General features: G+C 38.9%; 1 protein-coding gene across 1 annotated transcript in view; it reads right to left on the bottom strand.

Moving 5' to 3' along the window:
• celsr1b (cadherin EGF LAG seven-pass G-type receptor 1b) overlaps positions 1–25805 on the bottom strand; it is a 63508-nt gene that overhangs the window by 10721 nt on the left and 26982 nt on the right. Inside the window, exons 6-23 of the mRNA XM_066648865.1 lie at positions 17369–17526; positions 15295–15458; positions 15032–15157; positions 11820–11986; positions 10803–10988; positions 10517–10630; positions 9780–9954; positions 8782–8923; positions 6478–6598; positions 6072–6255; positions 4871–4972; positions 4604–4698; positions 4175–4384; positions 2147–2330; positions 1863–2006; positions 1551–1770; positions 1230–1394; positions 499–652 (exon numbers count right to left, since the gene is read on the bottom strand). Coding sequence (XP_066504962.1) covers positions 499–652; positions 1230–1394; positions 1551–1770; positions 1863–2006; positions 2147–2330; positions 4175–4384; positions 4604–4698; positions 4871–4972; positions 6072–6255; positions 6478–6598; positions 8782–8923; positions 9780–9954; positions 10517–10630; positions 10803–10988; positions 11820–11986; positions 15032–15157; positions 15295–15458; positions 17369–17526 — 2811 coding nt within the window. The remainder of the gene's footprint in view (positions 1–498; positions 653–1229; positions 1395–1550; positions 1771–1862; positions 2007–2146; positions 2331–4174; positions 4385–4603; positions 4699–4870; positions 4973–6071; positions 6256–6477; positions 6599–8781; positions 8924–9779; positions 9955–10516; positions 10631–10802; positions 10989–11819; positions 11987–15031; positions 15158–15294; positions 15459–17368; positions 17527–25805) is intronic.

Raw genomic sequence — 25805 nt, 5'->3', positions numbered from 1 at the left:
TTATTTCCATTTTTTCCCTCTAACTAACTGTAAACATGGTTTCTCACATGTTACTACTTTAAGAGGGTATTATACACTTTTAAAACAAGCAGGGAGTCATCGGCATTGGCGTAGAAAAAGAATCACAGAAACAGTGTTGTGTTCACACTTGTTTTAAGTGTGGACAGGATCTGTCTCTGACCACCTCTGAATGTGGTTTGAATGATCCAGTCATACTTGGAGGTGTTTACATCTGCCTTTTCTTGAGGACAAGTTAAGTTCAAATGTGATTTGGTCACCAAAAATGCTTGCAAATGCCTGGTGTAAATGGGCCCTCGGTGTGACAAGAAATCAATCACGATTTCATCACAATGAAAATTCTCCCCATGGGCTAGAGTAGAGTTCTTAAACCTTTTTAGTCTTAAGGCCTTAAGTCTTAAGACTTTTACTCTTGGCTTAAAGAGTACTCTGGTAAAGAAGGGCTGAAATATTATGCACAGAAACACTGCAGTCATTCACCTCTCGTTTGGAAATGTCCATGAGCACAGCGAAGCTGGTCATGTGGTTACACTGGCAGCTGATGTGGGTGGAGTTCCTGAAGGTCAGCTCACAGCCTTTAGAAGACCAGGCCCCGAAACCTCCCGAAGCCCCTGAGCTCCCTGAGACCCCCACCCTGCATAAGGTCACAGAGCAACACCAGAAGTGCAAAACATGATATTTGGCTCATTCTTCTTCACATAATCATTCTGAAAACATGAGCTGAGAATCTAAAATTCTTTAATGCATAAAAACTAGTAAGTTATCATTATTTTAAATAATTTTCATGCTTTTCATTAAGCATGGTGCTTGTATGAAGTTATATATAATTAAATTAAATACAAAAACTAATACAGTAAATGTAAAATTATTTTATTTTTTCTGAAAAGTAGTAGATGTGTTGTGGGCAAGTGAGAAGAACAAAGTTTGTTTCCAGATATTCTTGATCGTATAGATCTGTTAAATCAACAGCACACATGATTTGACATAATTAAATATTTATTAACCCATCAAACTAGGAATTGGCTGATAACCTCCAATAATACTGGACTGCTACACAGATGGATTTAGAAAGGGTTAAACCGTCACAGTATTTTGAGCAAATAAACTCTTACGGCTTAGATAAATAGCTTTTTAAATCCTATTTTCTCAGGTGCTTAAAACCTTTGCACAGTAATGTACACTAATTAAACATAAACAAATGACACACTCACATCGAATGATTCCAGTAGACACACACAGGTTTGGTCCTTTCCTGTGACTCCAGCAGTCTGAAGGTCAGTGTAATGGGTCTCTGCAGTGGAACAGAGACATACTCTCCTTCCCTGTGTGCCACCACACTCACTACTGGACTGTTGATGACCGGGCGAGTGGGCAGTCTGTAGATAGGAGAGACCCTGATCAGTGCAATAACTACACAGAGCAAAAAATATACAATATAAAGTCTGACATCCCAATGACTCAGTGACAACATCTACTTCAGTACAGGCGAAAATTAATTTAGACTTTTTACAGTTTAGTAAGCAATAGTTCACCTGAGACTGCGGCGGTCCGGGTCATAGTTCTCGGGCAGAAGCTGACCCAAAGACCTGTAGATGATCACCATCGCAACAGATGGAGGATCAGCAAACTCTGCATGGCGTCTTTTCTTAGCGGAGGGTGCAGGACTTGTCAGAACTGGAGAATGTGTTCCTTCAGGATCAACAAACAGCCTGGGGGGCTCACTCTGTACAGGGGGCACGGTGGGGGCAATATCTGCAGAAAGTGTAGAGGACAGTAATTGCTATAATAATCATGCTGATGGGTGTCTGACAGCAGGCTGGCACTCACACTCTCAAAAACGGTACCTGTGCTTTCTGCTGGTTTCATAAACAAGTCTGGGAAGAGCACAGAAGATTCCAGCTCTTTGGAGTAGAACTCCTTTATCTCCTGAAAGCGAGGGAGCTCAGACTGGTCTGCAGTGGACGACTCCAGGAAGTCCACTGAAACGACTGACCACAACAAGAAGGATTTATTATTTCTACCAAGAATATATCACACAATATATTAAAATGGTCAGTCAACGTGATCATACAGATGGGAATAATGCTAGAGAATATATTTGGCTAAATATAGTAGTTGTAGCACTTACTCAAGTTGTTGGTGATGATGGTGAAAGGTTTCAGGTAGGTCTTTCTCATGTTCTGGACCAAGGTGCTGGCGTACTCCTCAAAATGACGCAGTAGAGAGGCACTGCCTCCGTCTGAGTGCTGAATCTGCTCCCAGTGGTCCTTATTATCAGGGTCCAGTATAGCACTGCACGCTCTAATAACGGCCTAGGATTATCACAAAACAGAGTTATTGACAACCTATTTTATCATCTTATTTTACATTAGTACAGGCATTTGAGAGTTTAGATAAGTTGTGCATTAATGATTCTCCTTCACCTTCTGTAGCAGCCATTACACTGACAGAGATTATGCTTCAAACCTATTGTAAACATGTGCCGCCTTCTCTTCTTTGTTTAAAACAACACTAGGTAAGATGTGGTAACTTTTTTCCTGGGCTCCTACAGTTGCAGAGTATAATTCACTTTTACAACACTGTCCTGAAATCAAGGGGAGATTAAGGGGGGTATGGTTTCCTAGCCTCCTCCAAAAGTTACACAGTGCAGTTTCTGTAGTGCTGAGCCCAGAGTAGCAAAGATGGAGCCTCTGTTAACCTTATTACAGCTCAGTGGAGCATCATGCTGATTTTGATGCTGTAATTTTAAGGTAAAATATGAGTGTTGCTTTAAACAGCTGATCACTCTAGCACATGATAAACATTTGTTCTCTATAAAGTTCTCTGAGGCCTGGGCCTGTGTGTGAGGCTCTGAGTATACGTTCTTAATTGCCTTCTAATCCATTCTATTTTTGAGCTCGGTCACATTATTACTTGTACGGCCACACACACACACACACACACACACACAGCTGGACATAAAATCTATTCAGAAACAAGTACAATCCCAATGAAAGCAGGATTTGGAAACATATTTGAGTCTGCACAGTGTTGACCTACAATCAATAATACGTACAGCTCAAGCCATTTTAGATACACTTTAGGGTTTACAAAATTATAGTCTGTCAACAACTGCTCATTGAATAATTCTTCTGAAATGATGGATATTAAACTGGGAGTTCCAGTGAGTGAGAACACTAGTGAGAGTTTTTTTTACAACTGTTGTCACAAAGCAGCTTCATGGTGCTTTTCCACTACATGGGTCTGGCTCGGCTCGCTTATAGCTTGTTGCTTTTCCACTAGCACAGCTCCCCCACGAAATGGAGTCTGTGACGTCACAAAACCCCATCTCTACCAGGAATTGCTGGCTTTGAAAACCACAATAATTACGGCAGTAAATTTCGGCACTCTTTACTCATTGTGTATTCGCTGCTATAATTTAAGTGATTTTACAAGCAGCAAGTTTGTGCTGGATTTGAATGAACTCTGAATTCCGTGGTGACTGACATGTCTCTCTGGCCAATCAGCAATCTGCAGGGTTTACATGTCATGTACATGTACTCAGCACAGTTGGAATCCCGGCGCAAGCAGGGACTGAAAAATACCTGGTTCCAAGGACCAGGTACCAGATTTGGCCAGTGGAAATGCAAAAGAGCCGTGCTGAGTCAAGTAGAGTTGTGTAGGTTCCATGGAGTGGAAAAGCACCATTATATAACTCCAGGTCCTAGTCTTGTGAGCAAGCTGAGGTGACAAAGAAAAACTCCCTCAGAACAAGAGGAAAAAAGCTTGAGAAAGACCAAGTCTCCTTTAGTTGACAATAGAAATATACTATGCAAAGATCAGAAGAAGCTAACAAAGGTCCCGCATATTTAATTTCTGTTGTAGTTTGTATATTTATGGGAGGAGACAAAGATACCCCATTTCTCACAAAATATGTCAGCATTTAAAATCTCAAATATAAATTTATAATATAAAAATCTATTGTATTATTTTTGCCAGTTGATCAAGTTTTCCTATATAATAGTCATAGGCAAATTCCCTGTGAAATGATGTATTGCTGATGTCCAAGTGTGGTTTAGTGAAAACTAAGTTGCAATGCTGCAAACAGTTATAAATACAAATGCTTGCCTAAATAGACATACATTACAGTGTAAACATGAGGCACTGAGTGCTGTACCTGGTTGAAGGTGGAGTCGTGTGTGGCGGACAGGTTGAAGCCTTGCTGCAGACTCTCTCTCTGCAGGATGCTGCTGACCAGTTGAAAGGCCGTCCTCACGTCACTGCCGTACAGCTGCCGAGTGTGTTCAGTCGCAGCGTGCAGCTCAGCTGCCAGACCTTTACTCCGATCACCGTCCAGTCTGGAGGAGTTCACACTCAGCTCCTCAACCTGAGTATCACACACAGAGTTTCAGTAAAGCATTATTAATCTATTACCTATAAACTCTCTAACCTCTTAAACCTTAAATGCTTTCCCCTCACACTCATAACCTCACCATCTGAGCAAAACGATAACAACCACCCATCCAATGTTTCTGATGCCTGATTATCAGTTCTGGTTCAGAAACATCCCAGTGATGAATACGTACAGTGTAGAAGAGATGCTCACCTCTTTCCTGAGCTTGGCAAAGCTGTGAGAAGTACAGTTGAAGAGCTCTGGTGGAAGCCAGCCTTTTTCATCACTGCAGTGGCGAACAGCTGTCCCTACAGGGAGCACACAGAGGATAAGTGCTTTAACAGGATGGAGGGAAAATGCACTGCCTTATAACCAAAAACACTGATCTTATTAATAGGCAAAGTATAGAAAGAGACAGAGCAAAATGTACAAAGTTTTGTGTTTGTAGAGTGATCTGATTATTTTAGAAAGTCTACTCACCACTGGATCCTTTAGGACAATTCATTGCTGCAGGGCCACCAAACATAGTTTTGGGCCACCAGATTCCGGCTTCAAAAGCCTTGGGGCAGCCTTCGTAAACCACTAGGAGAGTGTATGAGGGGGAAGAGTTAATATGAGAGAGAGAGAGAGAGAGAGAGAGAGAGAGAGAGAGAGAAATGCTAACAATGAGGAACTGATGTCTTTTAGTGTCACTAACAAGGCATGGACCCTTAATGATCTGACCTTATTAAAAAATACAACAAAGCCCCCAGTAATCCTCCCACACAATTACACAACTGGATAATATTACTGACATGAAAGTGTTTCACATAATGAGTGTAAGTGTTCATAATCAAAGCATTATGCTATTAGTCTCACGCTGCGTTAAGCTTTGACCTACAATAACCTTTTGTGTAACAGCACATTTCCAACATTTAAGACCATTATTCCTAAATGTACAAGGAATGCACAGTAACACAGCAATAAATCAGTATCTGTGGCAACAAATGACAATTAGAACTGATTTACTGCTGGGCGATATGAGCACAAACCATTATCATGATTAATTTAACATTTTACCATGATAACGATTAATGAACGATTCATTTGTTTTTGTATCTTTGACCCTCATAGTTTAAGTGGGATATTTTTTCTAATGTGCTTATTTTCTGAGCACTGTTTATATTTGGTGTCTGATTGTGCTTTGGTTGCTGAAGTAGTTTTTTCTCAGCATTTACATTTGACTTCTTTTTGTTCAATGTCATCTTAATTATAGTCAAAACACAGCACATTCAAACCACAGACGCTGTATTTATCTTTAGTACGAGCTGCTTGAGTTGCTCGGTCAGCCTCGGCATTTAGGTTGCTTCCATGTGGCAGATAGAGGCTGAATCACGTGTTACTACAGCTTGGTAGCATAATTTTGTGGGAACATAACAGAATAAAAATAATCTATTTAATCGACATAGACAAGATTATGTCGATAAGAAGTTCTGAATGTTGATTTCGATTCATTTTTGATCAATTGCCCAGCCCTAAACTGATTGACATTGGACAGGATATTTACAGCACTCTGGAAGAGCTTTAGCTGGAAAAAACATTATAACGTTTACTCCTGTAAATTTAAATGTGCATTGCTCTGAAATTATATGCTAGATAGAATAGTCAGTCAAGCTATTTTTATAATTGACCTGTCACATACCCACACAGCCGCTGGGGGTCACTTCAGCAAAGGGATTATCACAGCGGTTACACTGACGTCCCACCACTCCCATCTTACAGGGGCACTGACCGGTCAGTGGGTCACAGGTCCGGTTCTGAGAGCCAAGGTGGAAACACTCACATGGATAGCAGGTGTCACTGCCTGCAGGACGGTAATAATTATCCTGAAAGAGCAAGAAACAAAAACCCTAAAAATGATGATGAAATGATGAAACACTAGAGGACGTCTAACACCAAATTCAGCAATTGATGAGCTGCTGTCTATGTCTCTTACATCTAGAAGGTGGACCAAGGTGATATTTGTGTCTGGCTGATCTGTATGTGTATACATAACAACAAATAAAAACCACCATAGTGGTTTCTCCTAGACCTTCTGGAGCTCATACCTTGCAGCTGCACACCCCTGTGGTCTTGTTGCAGTCTCTTTTGAAGCCTTTATTGACGTCACAGTTGCATGGGCCACAGGTTGGATAACCCCACCACCCTCGCGCACATGGCTGATCTCCTCTGAAAGACAGACAGACAGAGAGCGAGAGAGAGAGAGAGAGAGAGAAGGGGACATTAATAGTAAAAATCAAAACAAACTTCAAAAGCCTGGAGTGTTCTCCCAAAGTGGAGATGACTCGGTTTGAAAAAGCTTCTTTTCATTTGCCAAAGAGGGAAGCAGGAGTGTGCTCAACTCAATCTTTTCATGCTCAAGCCCAAAGCCACCAGACCAAACAGAACACTTAGCTCATCTGAAATGTGTTTCCCTTTGAAAGAGACTTCAAAAACCCTCAACAATCAAAGCAATCATATGTGCCAGGAGAAATCACAAGCAGAGCAGTAGTCCATACAATGCACAGACTTACTGTAATTTATGTGAAGATGCTACATGAGTTCTAAAAGGTCCAGTGATGTGCCGATAAGATTTACAGGCACAGACCCAGACCCAGCCATTTCCATCATCAAATTAGTTCTCCAACACACTTGATTCTGATCACCAGCTCATTATCAGGGTCTTCATAATCTGGATCAGATGTGATGTAGGGAATACCTAAAATGGTGGCTCAGAGAACCAGACTGGTACCGTTCAACTTTCCCTCAGTGGCCACACCCTGTGGTTTTCTGTAGCATGTGACTATTCGTTATGCAATGCCGTTGCATCAAGTTTTGGCCAATGGTGAAATATTTTGTCAATCACAAGTAAGTGAGTTAGTGATTAAGTTACATGCCAGTTTAATGAAGTGGTTTGCATCTTAAAATGCACAATATTATGCAAAAATTTTAATGCTGCAGTTTGTGACATTGTATGTAACATTCTGACACAAGAAAAAGGTAAGAAATTCTTACACAGAAATCCAACTTTCAAAAAATCTTACCGGTTATTATTTTTAAAAACATTGGTCACATAAGCATGACAACAATTTACTGACAGGAATAGTGTGCCTTAAAAGTTATAGGCAGGAATAATCAATAGCTCTTTAGAACCTTGGTGTCCAGATAAATACGTATTCCTTCAGTATCTCAAAATTCAAAAGATTCCTGGGGACTTAAAATGAAGTTAGTAATCAACAGCTATTTTAAATAATCTTTTTTTTTTTTTTTTCTAATTTTTGAAAATGAAATTTGTCCAGTAACGAATGTCATATTAATATAGAGAGCTGAAGCATGTGAACAACTGCCCATTGGTTTCTACTGTTGGGGTCAAAGCATGCCCCACACTACACCACACCATATAATGCATTCGTATATTAAGTGAAACACAGAAAAGCCTAAAATATCTCCACAGTATCAGAAATCCTCAGAGCAACACATTTTCAGCCACACATTTTGACCACTATAAGATTCACTAAAACCCTGAAAAGGGCATTTTTTTCTGCGTGAAATCTGTCTTACAGCTGTTAATCTGACAGAATGCTGGATTATGTCCAAGAATCTGTTTCATTAAAATCCATGCTCAGAATCAAATACTACATTTGTATATTCATTTTTGTACAAATATATATTGTAAGACTGAAAGATATGATGAATATTTGAGGCCACACATATCAACATAGTAGTGAACCCACTATTACTGTAAGTTAAGATACTTAAAACATGAGCATATGTTCCATTTATCTGCTTTTTTGATGAAGTGACATTTTTACCATCAAATCTGCATTCATGGATATATGTCACAGCCCAATGTCTTTATGCAAAACTGTAAATCTGTCCCTTGTTGCCATTAGATCTGTATTAAAATGTGTAAATCTGAGATATAAATCATATATAAAAACAGGAAACAGGGACACTACAGGTTTATAGATCTACAGTAACTAGTGAAGGGTACTAACTTGCGCTGTCCAAATGGCGGTCAAAATCAAATCAGGTTGGAAGTAATTTAAAACATGGCATGATAAAGTAGACATGCCACTTTGAAATACAACATAAATAAGGGGGATACAGTCATTTCCAAATATGGGGATCATAGTGAGCCAATCACAGATGAATTAATTGAAGTCATAGTTGAGTCACAAATCTTGCAATATAATGTTTGAATCAAGTCACTACACACTATACATACACTACTCAAAATTTGTAGTTGCATTAAACCCATTTCCATTATACTACAATCTCTGCATACTACAACTGCTTGCAAATTCCAATCCCATGACTAGTTTTGTTACATCTGTGTCTAAGAGTTTTGCATTAGGGAAGATGAAGTGTACCTGTGCTGGCAGTACTGGCCGTAGTAGTTGTGTCCACACTCGCAGGTATAGCCATGTTTGGTGGCAGGTTTGCGCACACAACTGGAGATATGTTCACATGGGTTCAGTAGACAGGCATCCACACAATCTCGCCCAAAATATCCTGACAGTACAGACATTTCACACATGAATACACACACACCCACACACACCTGCAGAGCAATTTGATATATTGACAGGATACTCAGATTTATTTCTTTAAATATTTTTGTTTCCCTCCTGCCAGCTTCTTTTTAGCCTCAGCCAGTTAAAATTGTAGGTCTGCGCCCAGTTGTACAAAAGCTCATAAATGCAGCAGAGTGGAGACTCACGCATACATTACTCATACTTTGTGCCTGAAGGAATCCCCTAGGTCTTTTTAAGGCAATGTAATCTCTCCAAGAGCAGAAAATTCAAATCAAAACATGTGCTATATAGAAGCCAATGGCAAGTTGCTTTCACTAAAACACATGAATATTATAAAGGTTTTTCTTGTATGAATGAGCACTGTAGTCAGATGTGATATTAACATTTACAAAGAACTACTTATAAAATATTTTAGTTAACTGATATCTAACTTTTATTTAATCTGTATTAATAGACTGTAAAAGCTGTTTAGGTTGCGGTTTTACATTATTTCTTAAGTACTGTAGTAGTGCTTCCTGACTGATGTAAAGTTGATTTCAGATGCCAGCAGTCTTTCTATGCTTCCCAGTTTGGACAAAGAAAAATAAGATCCTATGGATAAAATGAAAGATGTAAGAAGACTTCCTTCTGTTACAATACAGTCCAATGTAGTTTTCTTTTAATATGACAATGACGCTTTTTCAAATTTACTATCCTAGATTTTAGAAAAATCCCATTAATCTCTAGTCTCATCACTTTATTCATCTTCTAGAAAACAAGCTGAAATGTGTAAAAATTAGGATGAAAAAAGGTTTTTAAAAAGTAATGGGATCTAGATCTCTGGTAAGTCTTACCTGGCTCACACACACAGGAGTGGGAGGCCCAGTTGTCTCTGCAATGGCTGTGGGTGGGACACACATTGGACACACACGTGTCTGCCATGTTACAGCCATCCTTCACATGCACCTTCAGAGCCCGGCGCATGTTAATGTTCACTGTGTTGGTGGAAGTTTCTCCCATCCGCACACCCTAAAATATAACATGGCTGTTAGTCTGTGAAGAAGTGTGTGTGTGTGTGTGTGTGTGTGTGTGTGTGTCTGTGTAATTCTGTGTGATTGGGTGGCTGTTTAGTGGTGGTATTATCAAAATTATTGAAGTCAAGGAGTACAAGAGACCATGATTTGCCTCTCTGAGTGGGTAGGATGACCTTCCTTCTCCTTCATCACTCGGTGTAACACTAGCCAAAGCAACTCTGTTAGCCAATAGAACTGAATTTGTAGCCAGGGTTCTCCTCCAAGCATGTTGAGCTGCCTAGTGAGAACCCTGTTGCAGTGGCAGTTAGACAAGATGTGGTCTCACATGCTATGCTTCATCCTCTCAGCTTGCAGTGTGATGATACAGGAGATATGTGATATGTGATATCATATTGGGGAGAAAAGGGTCAAATAAAGTGTTCATTTTATTTCAAATATTTAAATTACGCATGCTGTATATTCCATATTTCATACCTGAAAATACAAAATCCTTTGTTCTTGTTTTTTTATTCCTGTTTGGATGTGGTTTAATGATGAAGATACACAAAGAGGTTCACCTGCATGCAACCATTGAAGCCATTGAGAACAGAGCCATCTTTCTTTAGCAGTCCCCCCATCCACAGCCCCTTCACCTTCAGGCCTGGCAACTCATTCCCAATCTCCACTGTGTTCTACAAACAGAACCCAGGTCAAATAAGACAATCAATTTTTAACAAAAATTTCAGCTAAATACATTACTAAATAATGATCTTGTACTCTTTTAAAAAACAGAACTTCCTGTTAATACTTTTTGAGTTTGTTAAACTTGAGCCTTCTGGACTATGCCTTGGCATCGGTACACACCTGGAACATGCCATAGTCCAGAGACACAAGGGCCATGTACTTGATGTCCTTGCCATCTTTCCCACTCTTCAGCTCTACCAAGACATGGTGCCACTCTCCATCATTGATGTGGATCTGAGGAAACTCCAGCAGGGCGACCCTTTGAGACCCCAAAAACACTTGAAAACGCAAGTGCCTGTTAGTGACCTGAAATAAAGGTAACAAAAACCATGAGAGACTAAAACAGCACACCTATACCAACAAGAGACCCTGGTCAAGACCCCTAACTGCATTCGCCTGCCTGTAACATGATTAAAGGTCACTAAAATTAAAACAGTTGGCCAAATGCCATAAAAACTTTGCTATAACACAATGATTTTCGGGAATCCGAAAACCTGTAACAAACCCTCAGGTTTGACTGATGAAAGCCTGACCAAGATGGATATGGTTTACCAATATGTGACTGGATTGTGAAGTATGACTGTTATTAGTATACAGAATCAATATATGTGATTAGCATGTTTTAATCACTCATTTTATTCTGGCCATGGCCTGGTTGTTAGGGAACTGGGCTTGTGCCCTTGAGCAAGGCACCTAACCCCTCAACTGCTTCCCAGGTGCAGTGGCTAGGGCTGCCCATGTGTGCTCACTGCCCCCTAGTGTTCACCAGTGTGTGTGTAAATGTGTGTTTCACTGCACAGATTGGGTTAAATGTGGAGAACAAATTCTATGTGAAAGCACAGTGGCCAATAAAGTGATTCTATTTCTAATTCTAAAATGAGGTTCACTGATAATTGGCCTTTTTAAGATCAATAATTGAATACTGTATTGAATTTCTATTTACTTGGTACAACCCCTTTTAAACAGCCTTCCCATATTAAAACAACTAGTGGGCCAAATTATAGCTCTGTAAGCTGTGAAACTTTTACTAACGCCACAAAGCCACAGAGATCTCCTTCATTCCATGGAAGTTCTTGGCTTTGGCAACCTGTGTATTGTCTGCTGTAGCTTGATGTACAGTATTTAAGATGTACTCACCAGCACGTTGAACTTAGACAGCCCCCCAGCACTAGCCTGAAGCAGAGTGCCAGAGTTTTTACGGGTACGAAACATCAGGCCTATGTACCAGGGAATCGCTATGGTGATGTCAGGGTCACTCCATGAAACCAAGCCATGACCATCAAAGTGCAGTGGTGAGGGCATTACTGCAGAGAAAACAGACAAGAAAATCTCTCCAAAACCCAACATGCCATTCTAACATATAAACATACTGCTTCTTTTATTTGCGCTAAATTAACCATGAACACAGAAGAAAAGAAGGATTTGGATGTTGCAATGTGTTTTGTTAACTGAGAGCAGGATTAATCCCGATTGTGAGCTGTCAACTCTTTCCCAGTCATCCAGGACCCTGCTTTCCAATGAGGATCGACCAGCGTTCTTACTCACTGACTGCTCGAGGCAAAATATTTCTCTTCAGCATGTTAGGACCAGATAGAATGGAGCAGCAGAAGTGACGCACCTTCATTCAGAAATTATAGCACTGAGAGCAGGCTACAAATTTAGAATTTGTGACTGTGGAGTCCACTGATGGCAAACCTTTTAAAAGGTCAGTGACATGATGCATATTTTTTGTGCCCAAGTCTAACATCCATTTGTCCATCCTTCCATCCATTCATTAATTCAATGGACTCAGACAATTTTCCACAACCAACATGTGTACTTGGACTTTGGGAGGAAACCGGAGCAGACCTACGCAGATTTGGAGAGAACACACCAAACTCCAAATAGACAGTGCCCAGAGTCAAAGATCAAAACCAAGTCCCTGAGTCTCTGGTCCTGTCTACAGTGCAAACGTCCCATATCCTATGTCTATTATTTTCCTGTTAAACAATTTAATACCTATGGAATATATATATCACATTGTACTTCACCATCTCCTTTATGTGGAGCCTTTTCCAGTGGAGCTAAATAAAATTACTTTTTAATATTTATTTCTCCCCAATTATGAAAATAAAGCTGGTTACTTACCTTGAAATAATAGCTTTATGTTCAGATTTAGAGAAGCATTTAGCATGATCAGATCATTCTGTGATGGCTATTTATCAACCTGTGTGACCTCAGTTAAAATGTGGTCAGGCCTGGTCAATGTGGCTCAATGTGACAAAGTGTAGAGATCCAGGTTTCCAAATAAAATTCTGTATGAAATAGTTTGCTGTTATATTTTGCTTAAGACTTTTAAAATCATACCACGCTGCAAGATAGAGCAGTTCTGAAAGCTCTATTCACCTTCAGGAAAAAAACAATTGTCTATTAATTTTGCTTTATTCAAGCTTCAAATAGGACAACTGCATATTTCTTTCCCAAGTGGTTTGCACTGAATCAATTTTCTAAAAAGTCTTACAAGGCACTCATCAGGGTTTTAAGTTTGCGGAGCTCCTGTGTACAAAGATAGAGATCACTTAGTTATTGATTTCAAAGACGAAAACAGTTCAATAACAGAGGCTGCAGATAAGAGCGTAAATCAAAATGAAAATCCGTCACACACAACCATTACTATTACAGATACATCCACAGTGAAACCCAGTAAAGCAGTATACGGCTGAGAGAGCAAAACATTTTCAATACGCTACACATATTCTTCAGCGTTTTTAATCTGACAGACTTTACTGTACACATTAACGCCAAACCAGCTGTCGTATGCTAGTGCCATTTCACTGATGCTGGTTTTAAAATGAGGAGTGACCTCTAAGCCCTGGTCAAGTCTCATGAGCAAGCAGACCACACCTCGGGGACTTCAGGGAATTAGGTCAAACTAAGCTCTCTGAATATGTTAAGCCACTTTTGATCCAATTTCCTTCTCTTGACTGAACTGTACTTTTTATCACATTGAGCGTGTGCCACACTGACCCTGCCTGACCGCTGAGTATGATGCTCACAGAGGTGACACGGATTCATAAACTTCCACCAGAGAATGATCTGATCACACGTCTCTTAACCTGAACCTAAACTCAAGGGGAATATGATCAAGGCTTGGGGACAGGTTACTGTCCTCAATATGGACATAAACACTTCTGCAGTATTCTCAGTTGAGAATGAAAGCTGATTGCATTTCTAAGCTGCTTTGCATGAAAACTGCTATAGGTCTCTGAAGCACAAGAAAGATTTAGGTAGAGTCAGCAATTTGAAATCAGAACATTTACTGTAGTATCTGTCAAAGGTGAACTCACATTCAGGCAGTTGTCAATAAATTTCCCCTCAAAGAAATCACATACACACACACACAGAGAAAATGTTTTCTATATGGTTCATTGCTTAGACGTCCAGCTCTATTGGAAATCTTTAACTGATAAAAAAAACATTCATATTATCTGAAAGTTCTATGGTGCTTTATAGAACTCATAATTTTTAAGAGCAGTCTAAGACCACCTACATCCAATTCAACAGAACCAGCAGCTGTTTCTAGTTTGCTCTCAGTTAGACAGGCCATGCACAGCACATGTTGGAAAACTTTGCCCTATCTTTTGCGATAGCTTCAGACCTGAGCTGTGGTAGAACTCAGTGTGACAGCTGGTTTATAGTAAGGTTCAGTGGTTAATAATGTGTATCACAGTAGTGGAAAAAGTATTTGGTAATATAAAAAAAATAATGTGACAAAAAAACTACATCTCTCTAGTAAACGGACAAAGAAATGAGTAGAGTCAAGGTGCAGTGAGACAAGAGCACCCCAAAGAGCAATGCCTTTCACTTTTTTATTGGCTCACAGCAAGCTAGCACTCAAACTTACATAACGCTAGCTCTTTGGTTGCATCAGACCTCACATATTTGAAATTGTCCTGGTTTGCATTTTACTGCTAATCAACATGATGGAATATTTACCAGTTGAATACTCAACAAAGGTTTTTCAAGGGTCTTAAAGGTGAATTGAATTTCCTAATGTCCAAATAAAATCGGTATATTAGCTAACAATAATGTTGGTCAACTATTTAATGCTGCTGCCCACAATTTGTCTCAGAAAAGTAAACGTTCCCTAAACTGAGTGTGCATGAATATATTTACTGCTAAAACAGATCTAGATATCTGCTTTTTAAAAGTTTTTCATTTTTGTGCAAGGATTCTATGAACAATTGCCAACAGAAACAGTTAAAAAATATAAAAATACATTGTGTTATACATGTTCATTTTTTTAAAATTTCTCTAAATGTTGCTTCAACAGTGAGAACATTTTTTTTCTTAAAGGGTGATTGTCCTACCGTGTTCACAGTTTTTTCCTCCAAAGCCTAACGGGCAGTTACAGACATGTGTGTTCCATTTGTTAACACACACCCCTCCATTGTGACACACACTCCGGCTGCAGAAGTTACTCTTGGCTGGACAACCTGGAAGAGCAGGGATAAGCTCACCTTCAAAGTGTGACTCATGACAAGTTTAAAAATGCTTGAAAGACAGAAAGAAATCTTCCGTGTTGTGCAGTGAAGGATGTAATATAGACTTTTAGGAAAGTTCAGTATCTGACCTGCAGCTGTGCCATTGTTGGCGATGAAGCTGGACATGTCCATGGGCTTGCTATCAATGGTGAGGTTCCTTATGCAGCCAACAAAGTCACGACTCCGTACTGGGAAATCCTCCGGGAGGTCAGGTACTCCACCCAGGAGAAGAGGCCCAGTGAGGTCCAAAGACCTAATAACACACACACGCACACATACACACACACCCCTCAGGTCACAATTTCCCCAATTACCTTCTCACTTAAGGTCCATTACTGTGTAGATGATGTGTACTTATGAGATTTGCAAACATTCTCACAAAGCAAAGTATTTAGGTGTAACATTCAGTTTCCATCACATGTCAGACAGACACGGCTCTTTGACAGTAAAATCCTGTATCAGAAATGAACCTTCAGGCCTTGTTCAGAAACAAAACTTAAAGTGGAATTTTTTCACATTTGAGAATTTCTAAATGTGTAAATGTCGAATAATAGGCAGCTCAGCATTTACTTCAATGTTTAATGTTTTTACAATTTTTCTCCACAAATGGTCAGATAATCACTTTGATGCATCTATGTCTCTATTTATATTAACTAAATTATCAACAACAAATTCCTAAAATCCCACTGTGATTCTGTCTGTTCTTTTTTTGGAGCTGGACATGGGACAAAGCGCTTCTTTTTTTATTTGGTTTCAGAAAAGAGAAAGAGTGTCTTCTTCACTGGAACTCACTGGAAGCTGAATTTGTTTTGGTTGCTATGCAACTTAGCACATAGCAAAACACAGCCAGGAAATACCCTCGACCATCTAGATGAATTTATTTCCTACAACTATTCAAACAACTAGACACGCCGGCCTCTTAGAATGACAAACGTTTTGTCTTTCCATCAGTGTGTGTGTGTGTGTGTATGTGTGTGTAATATTATAACCAAAAGGAGTCCAATGGGAGCGGATGAAGTCTATTTATATTATTGTTTATTAATATAATTATTTGTAACAAGTAATTGAAGCCTTTGGTACATAAATACCCTGGGGTACTTGTGAATCACTATATAAGTGTTTAGAAGAGATCAAATATGAAAAAACTTCCCTTTTAAGAGGTCATATTTAGAAATGGCCTGGCCTCTCCAGTGTGTAGCCCGCTGGAAAAAAGGTTTAATGTGTTTACAAAGCCCATATGTCAGTAAATGATTAAAAAAAACAAAACAAAGTGGCTAGGTCTTGAATGCTAGTCTTTGTATATTTTTGCCTATGAATTTAATGTTTATGTTAAGTGTAATGAGAGTATTGGATCAGTATCAGAAGAGAAAACATAAATTAATATCACAGTTATTTTTAAGTGTGTATTATTTGCAGCATTATACTGAGTCATGGTTTTTTGGGTTGGCAGTCATTCATAGTATATGGACTTCCATTTACAATCCCAGTTCAAAGCTTTTTCCCAGATATGTCTGCTCTTAAGTGCTCAAGTTACATGATCTCTGAGTTAAACAGGGAAACAATTAAAGAACAATGGCGAATCCCTGTCTAGATCAGCTCCAAGTGTCTTGCTCTCTGAAGCCCATAAGACAGGATTGGCATTAGAGTGCGCGCAGATCTGGATGGATTAGAGAAGAGAGAGAGCCATGAGTGAAAGGAGAGCAGGGGAATGCGCTGTAATCTCCTGTAATGATGAGCTATCCAACACCACTGTGAAGTTAGCGTGTCTTAGCCAGCCCTTGTGTGTCTGCCATGTTGCACAGTGTCTTGTACAGGCCAAATAGCAGACCTCAGGGCCTGGGAGAGACTAAGTACATGTGTTTATCTGTGTCTGGGATTGTGTGGCTAAGTGTAACTGAATTTCATAGAAAGATGTAAGCAGTGAACAATTTATTATTGTTCTAAAACTCTCTCTGAAAGACTCAACTTACAATGGCACACATATTTGTAAACTATTTCTTTTTTTACAGGGAACATGGGCTATTTTTAAGGTTTGTTGCAAGTGTTTGGTGATGTAGGGAAGATATTTTTATGATTCTAAATGGTGTAAGAGACAAGTTTGTATATTTGGGATTTGCTTTAGGGACAACAGAGCAAGACAGAGACCTTCGTTCTCACACTTACTTCTTCTTGCCTGTTTGAGTGCCCTGGGCTGCACAGGTGTAGTTTCCAATCTGACCACCAAAGCGTACAGCCATGGCCACATCACAGTCATCTACTGCAACCACGACAACCTTCTCTTCTGATGGACCATAAGGCAGGCCGAGACGTCCAATGTTGGGCTACAAAATATACATAATAGAAAATTATTTTTTGTGTACATTTATAAAGATTATGTATTAATAAGGGTTCAAACGTGTAAACTCACAGAATCTTCACGTCTCAAAATCAAAATCTTTTCAATCTTTTCAGATCTAAACCCTGACATGAAAACCCCAGAGACATCTCCAGGCATAACAGCTCTGGTGAGGGGTTTTGTTTGGGTGGAGATAACAGGCCATGTTTGTTTCTAATCATTCAGACACGGTGTGAGGTGTCTGTTTACCACTCAATGGAGCTGTGGACTTGGCAGCTCGCCGTCTAATTGGATTAAGCCAGGGAAACAGAGGTGAAGAGCAGATGAGAGAGAGAGAGAGAGAGAGAGAGAGAGAGAGAGAGAGAGAGAGAGAGAAAACCCGAGTGGTTTCCACACCGCAGCAAAAATCTGCGTTATCATCCAGCAACACCCTTCCTCTTCCCAGAGCTCTGGAGCTGTGCTCTTTCTATTCTTTTTTTCAGTAGCATCTCATTTTCCTCTCATTTAGCGGTTTACTGACACTTGCTGATCCAAACTTTCTTTTGAAATTAAGAGAAATAATTGGAATATCTGCTGCTCCAAGTAGGGCCTATGCTTGTTTCAGAAATGTTTCTGTGAGGATTTGATGGCATTCAGCCACATGATTCAAGTTCAAGTACTGATGTTGTATGATCAATTCTGGGTCACAAATAGCACTCCAACTAATCTTAAGTGATTAATCACGTCATCACTCTAGAGAATGCAGTTCCACTGCTTCCCAGCTCAAAACTAGGGAGCTTCATAGAACCAGAAAATCATTGACTGTTTTTTTCTAAATAAGTAAATGTCTGTATTCCACTAGCTCGGGTGGATCTTGTCAGATTTGTTTTTGTCCAATATAAAGCACATGGCATCACACAAACTCTAAATGCCTGGTACCAAATTACACTCCATACAAATGGATTATTACTATGTTTTTATGACAAGAATCATAGAACAATGTAAAGGCCTGCAATGAAAGTAGACAACAGGACAAGCTCACACTGGAATATGAAACCATTCTGTCATTAAAGAGAAAGAAAAGCATGCAATGTAATCACTCTCCAATCTCTAAGTACTCACGCTAGAAAAGCTGTGCAATCAACAGCAGACTTTCAGAATCCGTGCCACACAAAAGAAGCACCTACATTTCTTGTTTCTAAAAGGTTTCTCATTACATTTTAAACATTTGGAATAACATGTCTTTAATTATGGCTATTATTTTATTCAGTTATATCTTATACATTTTATGTGTTAAACCCATTTGTAACTAGTTTGAGACCAGGTAATGATTTTAGATTAAAAAGTTAGATTATAAAAATGTAAAAGATGAAACCTCTTAAAAATATCCTCCAGTTAAAAATAATAATAATAATAATAGTAGAAAAAAATCCATCAACTTGTGAGACAGGGTGTTCAAGCTAATGAACAAAGACGAGTTTTTAAGGGGGACTTTGAATATAAATGTCACAATGATTATATTTCTACAATAAAAAAAAAAAAACATTTCCTAATTACTTTAAATAAATTATTTTAAACCAATATTTTTTGAGCAAAGTAATGTAATTGAATCCTATACATAACAGAACATAAGTCAAGGGCCACCCTTTATTTACTTCATGTCAATTTAAAACAACCAAGCACTCAGTTGTCTATGTTTTGTCTTGAGTGTGTGATTTGTGCTTTTCTCTGTATATATTCTTCATACAGTACAAAACCTAATAAAAATAAAATAAAGTAAACCAATAACTGCCAAGCACAAAACAGAATACATATCTATAACAGTAAATTGTGTTTGCTTTAACAAAGAAATCTGCAGGGTTATATAACCACACCATTAAGTTTAGTCTTAGTAATCTGCTGGATTTTCTGCTTCGCATGATACAAGACATCTCAAAAACATTGCAGTGCTGTAGAGTTGTGGGCTGAGAGGTTATAAATTAAATTAAATTAATGACAGGTAATGTCTGCCATTTGCACAGTACTCCATGTATTTGCAACAAAATGAGTGTTATATTACAGGAAACAGTGATTTCTGGTCTTGAAATGAGCCTAAGCCCCACACAAGAACAGGGGCCTCCTTCTACCTACACCCACCAACATGCTTTTAATCTGGTATTGTGGTGCTCCTCTGCTTGGAGAACAAAAGCAGGCGCTCAATTCAGGGGAGAAGGGGACCATTACATCTTTCCCTCCCAGTGAGAACATTCATGAGGACACTTGGCTATAGACAGACATGGAGCAGCTGGTTGGTACCTGAATAAGATCCAAGCCTGCTGTGGAAAACTTGCTTTCCTTCAAGCCTCTTAGAGGCCCATGTAGGACTTCTCCAAACAGTTAGTACTTTCTTTGATATATCGATTCTGCTACCGTCTAATGAAGCATAACCTTGGGGGTAACTACTGGCCAAAGACATAAGTGAAATGAGACCATCAAGGCACACTAACTGTTTCTGTTTTCCTCATGTCAACTTGGACATTAACCAAAGTGAGAAAGTATAGACCATAAGAATTATGCCAGGTGTTAAATGTCTATCAGAAGTAAGAGTAATCAGCTCTGAAACGTTCAGACTTATTTCCAGTTGAGAGCATGTAGGAATCATAACACTGTAGGAGACAGGTCTATTTACATTCTTTAATGACAGATCCAGGCTTCTTCTTGAGGTTGTGTTGTGACACATAGAGCCAGACGTACATTATTTGCCTGACTTTAGTGAAATTGAGAGCTATAGTACTAATGATGTAAATGATATGAAGGACACTCTCTTTTTAAGTTGAAGGGTTTAAAAGACAATGTGAGACTGCAGGAACTCTGCCATATATTCATATATACATAAAAGTCTAAGGATGAAGTTTGATTCAGATGTAAATGATGTAGATGAAAGGCAAGGCTGGTCACACTAAATACTGAAGAAAAAAAATTATATATATATATTATATTGTTGTGGTTCCTTTCATGGTCTCTAGAAATTATGAACTCTTACCAACTTCAGCCTTTTTTTCCTTCTTAAAGCTCTTGAATCTGTTCTATGAGACCCTGGACTACCATTTTCCCTCAATATCTCTGTTTCTGACAGAAAACGGCTGAAATCCTGATGGGGTGAGCAGTGGTCCAGAGTAATGCTGTGAATGGGAGCATTCCTGCACTCTGACGCATGCAGCATGGAAGACATCCAAATAATCAAGGTCCACACACGCTGTGCAGTTAACAACTGTCACTGCCATTTGAAAAAAGTGTGTGTGTGTGAGAGACAGAGAGAGGCCAAAATGAACACATTCTCAGCATTCACCTACATCACGCTACAAGAGATGACACACTGTTTAAACATGACCCTGAAACAGATGACATACAACAAACCTTCACTGAATCTTAAGCTGTATGTTTTCAGGGTTGTTTTTTTTCTCCTTTTTTATAAACAGGGTCCCTCCAGCAAGCTGTAACCAAATCTGGTCAAAGCCCATTTCTCAGTAAACTAACCAACAACAAGGAGCTCTACTCACTGCTCATTCTGCCTGACTGCCTTAATGACAACCCCTCATTCTTGTTTTTCCACTCTACAATCCATTTTCCCTCTATTCCTTTTCCTATAAAAACCCTGAACTAACAGACAGCTAGACACCCAGAGGAACACCCAGTCGGCAGAGTCTTTAACCTTCGACTTCATAACTCATCGTATCACTTAATGCATTAGCTCAGAAGCCTAAAGAACTCTGCAGACAAACAAGAGTTTCCCTCTACAGTACTCCTCAAAGCACAACATAAATTGTGTTGCTGCAAGCAAAATTTTATTGCTGTCACAATGAGTAACTGAAAAAATGGAAAAAAAAAACCAACAGAATTTTAGAAGTGTGGAAAAATTAACCTGAAGATGTATTTGAAAAACTGGAAAGAATGGGACCTGTAATAAAGGCAAAGGGAGGAAAATTAAATGTAACGGTTGATACTTCTTTGTTAATTTTGTCTTTGGCAGAATCATTTAACTAGGAAATGAATATTTATCTATCTAAGTGAAAACTACTGATACAAACTCTTTGGCTTTAATGCGTGTAGTTAATGAGTGGCAGAGGCTAACATTTGTTTATTTAATCAGAGTCTTCAAAAACAGCTCAGCTGAAGAGGGTAAATAGGGTCAAAATTGTGATCATAATATAATGGAAAAGACAATTTTCAAACACTGGTAGATATATGTAGAACATCAAATATGTTTTTTAACACATGATAAAGAATATCTTACACAGTACAATAGATAAATTTATGAATTAAACATTCAGATGCTGGGGATTAGGGGGATGGTGTGTGAACCACAATGCTGAGTATGTGTGTATATCTGTAAGTGTGATAGAAGAAATTAGTGCCATCTGGCTCATTCAGGGACCCCAAGCGCCTCATTGTACCAGAGATTAACTCAGCAGGGGATCACTATTGTCTGCAGCACTGTTGGGCTTAAATTCAAACTTAGACAAGGCCAGTGGGGCTTCAATGGGGAGATCCTCCCTCACTGCACAACTCAGAACATACAATAAAAATGGGGCACTTCTGATACAGCTACAACTGTTTATTATGAACTTGTTTTCCTTTATATCTTTGAATACTATATGCTTGACCACTAGCTGACCCAGAACAATCTGACCAAAGCTAGACACTGTAATATCCAGTTCATTAATTATGTGCCCACACATTTTAAACAGCCTTCAGAAATCAAGTGGTTTCCGCTGTGACAGAGCTTCAGTTGTGCACACACATGACCAAGTTCCAACCCAGTCTCACACTTATTCGTGATAAAAAGCATAACGCGAATTACATATCATAGGTTGTTATTCCAACAAAGGCATAAAGTATTATATTATAATATTTCTCCTAAGCAATGTTTATTATTGGTGTCCTACTTTAGCTTTAACTCTAATAAGAACATTTCTTTCACTTAACGTTATTTTGACTAATTATTTAAAAGGTTAATAAGAAAAGGACATTTCTCTAGCCATTATTTGCTTCGATATTTTAGCAAATAATGAATTAGTAATGTTATATATTCTGTAAATAAAAATAAGACCATGGTATTAACGGATGGTATTGAAGCCTTAATGAGGAGCAGTTTTCATGTTACTGTCACATAACACGGGGCACTGATATGATGGTTTGTATGGTAATTGCCCATTCATTATGATCGTGATATTGGCTCATAAAATGACGAAAATATGCGACTACGTCATGAATTGCAGTCCCTATATATGTGACTATAATCACAAATAGGTGTGAGACCAGGTTCTAAGTTCACACTCAATGCCAGCCACTTGGCTGGGGAGCAGTGCAACCGTGTTCTCTGGAGAAATAAGGCACTAATCATCCAATAGCAGTCCTTTTACCTTGTTGATAATCTTGAGGCTAAATGATGTCAAAACCAAATTTTCCAAAATTGGGTAAAGCTATGCTGAGTAGAATCTGAGGTGAATCTGTTAGCACAGTAAAAGGGTTTTATCAGGTAAACTCCCCAATATTATCCTTCTTTCAAAAAAAAAAAAAAAAAAAAAAAAAAATACTGGATGAAAAGCCCATACATTTTGGCTCTATTATGTATAGTGTGTCAAAAATAATAGTGCGCAACCACCATTTCACAAGGGTCGATTTCATCTTGATATTAGTACAATTAGCATTGCTAGCACTGTGGTTACCACCAGTTGTTCTTAAACAAAACCTCTTCTGAGTCTGGAAAATATAAAATTCATATTTTAACTGCCAGTCATAACATATAAGATCAAATCAAATCAAATCAAATTTATTTGTATAGCGCCTTTTACAACTGACGTTGTCACAAAGCAGCTTCACAGTTTCAAAACAGAACATTTAAATCAAAGCCCAATGCAAGCAAGCCGAAGGCGACAGTGGCAAGGAAAAACTCCCTCGAGGCTGGAGGAAGAAACCTTGGGAGGAACCAAGACTCACAAAGGGGACCCATCCTCCTCTGATCAAACTATAGATTGAATTTTAAATGATCACCAATGAAGTGTCATTATGCTACATAATAATAATAATAATAATAATAAGGTGAGCAGCTGGTCTGGGCCGCAGGAGAATCCAGCAAACAATCTTCCATCAGTGGGCCACCATTCTCTCAGAAAACAGTAAAATAGTAAAGGGAAGCAGTTAGTTTAGTTGAGTGCAGCAGAGAATAAGAGCATGTGAATATTTTCTTTAGTGTAGTGACGGATCTGACTGTAACAGACTGGGAGTAGGGAAACCAGAAGGAGCTCAGGCAAAGACATCCTTTCATTCCAAGCAAAAGAAATTGTGAGCACATCATCCAGGTTTACCCTGATTCTCCATGTCCATGAGTTCCTGAAATGACAACCTTAAACTAGACAGAGGTTAGTTGCCAAAGGCTAAACTGAATAAGTGTGTTTTGAGCCTAGACTTAAACATAGTGACTGTGTCTGCATCCCGAACACTAGCTGGAAGATTGTTCCAGAGCTGAGGGGCTTTGTAGGAGAAGGCTTTCCCCCCCGCTGACGTCTTATGTATTCTGGGTACTAGTAAGAGGCCGGCGCCCTGAGATCTGAGTAATCTTGGTGGTTCATAGTGTGTGATGAGGTCTTGCAAATATTCAGGGGCGAGACCATGTAAGGATTTATACGTGAGTAAAAGAATTTTGTAATCAATACGGAATTTAACTGGAAGCCAGTGAAGGGCCGATAATACTGGGCTGATATGATCAAATTTTCTAGTTTTAGTGAGGACCCTGGCTGCAGCATTTTGAATTAATTTGAGTTTACTCAAGTTTCTGCTGGAGCATCCTGATAAAATTGCATTGCAATAATCTAATCTTGATGTAATAAAAGCGTGAACTAATTTTTCCGCATCTGGGAGGGATAAGGAATTTCTTAACTTAGCGAGGTTCCGAAGATGTAGGAAAGCTGTTCTTGTAATGTTACTTATATGCTGATCAAATGATAGATCTGAATCAATTATAACACCCAGATTTTTAGCTGATGAGCTCGGGAGAACGGGGAAGTCAAAGTTATGTATTAAGTCTGATACCTTATTTATAGCAGGTTTTGGACCTAGAAGGAGAACCTCGGTTTTGTCGCTGTTTAGCAGAAGGAAATTGTATGACATCCAATGCTTCACTTCTTTAACACAGTCCTCCATTTTCTTTAGTGTAGGTTTGTCATCTGGTTTGGCTGATATGTATAACTGTGTGTCATCTGCGTAACTGTGGAAGGTAATGCCATGCCTGCTAATGACTCTGCCCAGTGGCAGCATGTATAATATGAATAGTAAAGGTCCTAAAATGGAGCCTTGGGGAACTCCAAATCTCATTTTTTATGAGTAGAAGAAACATTATTTACGTTTACAAACTGATAGCGATCTGTGAGGTAAGACTTAAACCATGATAGGGCTGTTCCTGTTATTCCAACCATGTTTTTTAATCTTTCTAGCAGAATAGTATGATCAATTGTATCGAAAGCTGCACTGAGGTCTAGTAGAACTAGCATGGATACGCAGCCTCGATCAGAGGCGAGAAGAAGGTCGTTTGTTATCTTAACTAAAGCTGTTTCAGTGCTATGGTGTGGCCTAAAACCAGATTGAAATTTTTCAAATATGTTATTCTTATGCAAGTATGAGCTAAGTTGTTGGGCCACAACTTTTTCTAAGATCTTAGATATGAAGGGAAGGTTAGAGATGGGTCTGTAATTGGATAGTACACTAGGATCAAGATTCGGTTTTTTGATCAGGGGTTTAATAACTGCTAGTTTAAATGCTTTGGGTATGTGACCTAGTCTAAGGGACGAATTTATGATTGTTAAGATGGGATTGATTATGACTGGTAATACTTCTTTAAATAGTTTTGTTGGTATTGCATCAAGTGTGCAGGTCGTACAATTTGACGAATAGATGATTTTCTCCAGTTCTAGCTGTGGTAGTGGGTCAAAGTCCTCTAATCTTTCTTCTATGTTTTGTTCTATATCATCCACACCAGATGACAGACAGGCTGGATTTAGTAATACGGTATTTATTGTTTGTCTAATATTTTCAATCTTATTGTTAAAAAAGTCCATAAAAGCATTGCTGGTGTGAATGGCTGGGATCTGTGGATCAGTAGCTGCCCGATTGTTTGTAAGTTTAGAGATTACATTAAAGAGTGCTCTAGGATTGTGTTTATTATTTTCAATCAGTGAGGACAGATGTGCTGAACGTGCATTGACGAGTGCCCTTCTATATTGGATAAGGCTGTCTTTCCAGGCACAGTGA

Source organism: Hoplias malabaricus, chromosome 17 (genome assembly GCF_029633855.1).
Source record: "Hoplias malabaricus isolate fHopMal1 chromosome 17, fHopMal1.hap1, whole genome shotgun sequence".
Lineage (NCBI taxonomy): Eukaryota > Metazoa > Chordata > Actinopteri > Characiformes > Erythrinidae > Hoplias > Hoplias malabaricus.
This window is presented reverse-complemented; position numbering and strand designations above follow the sequence as displayed.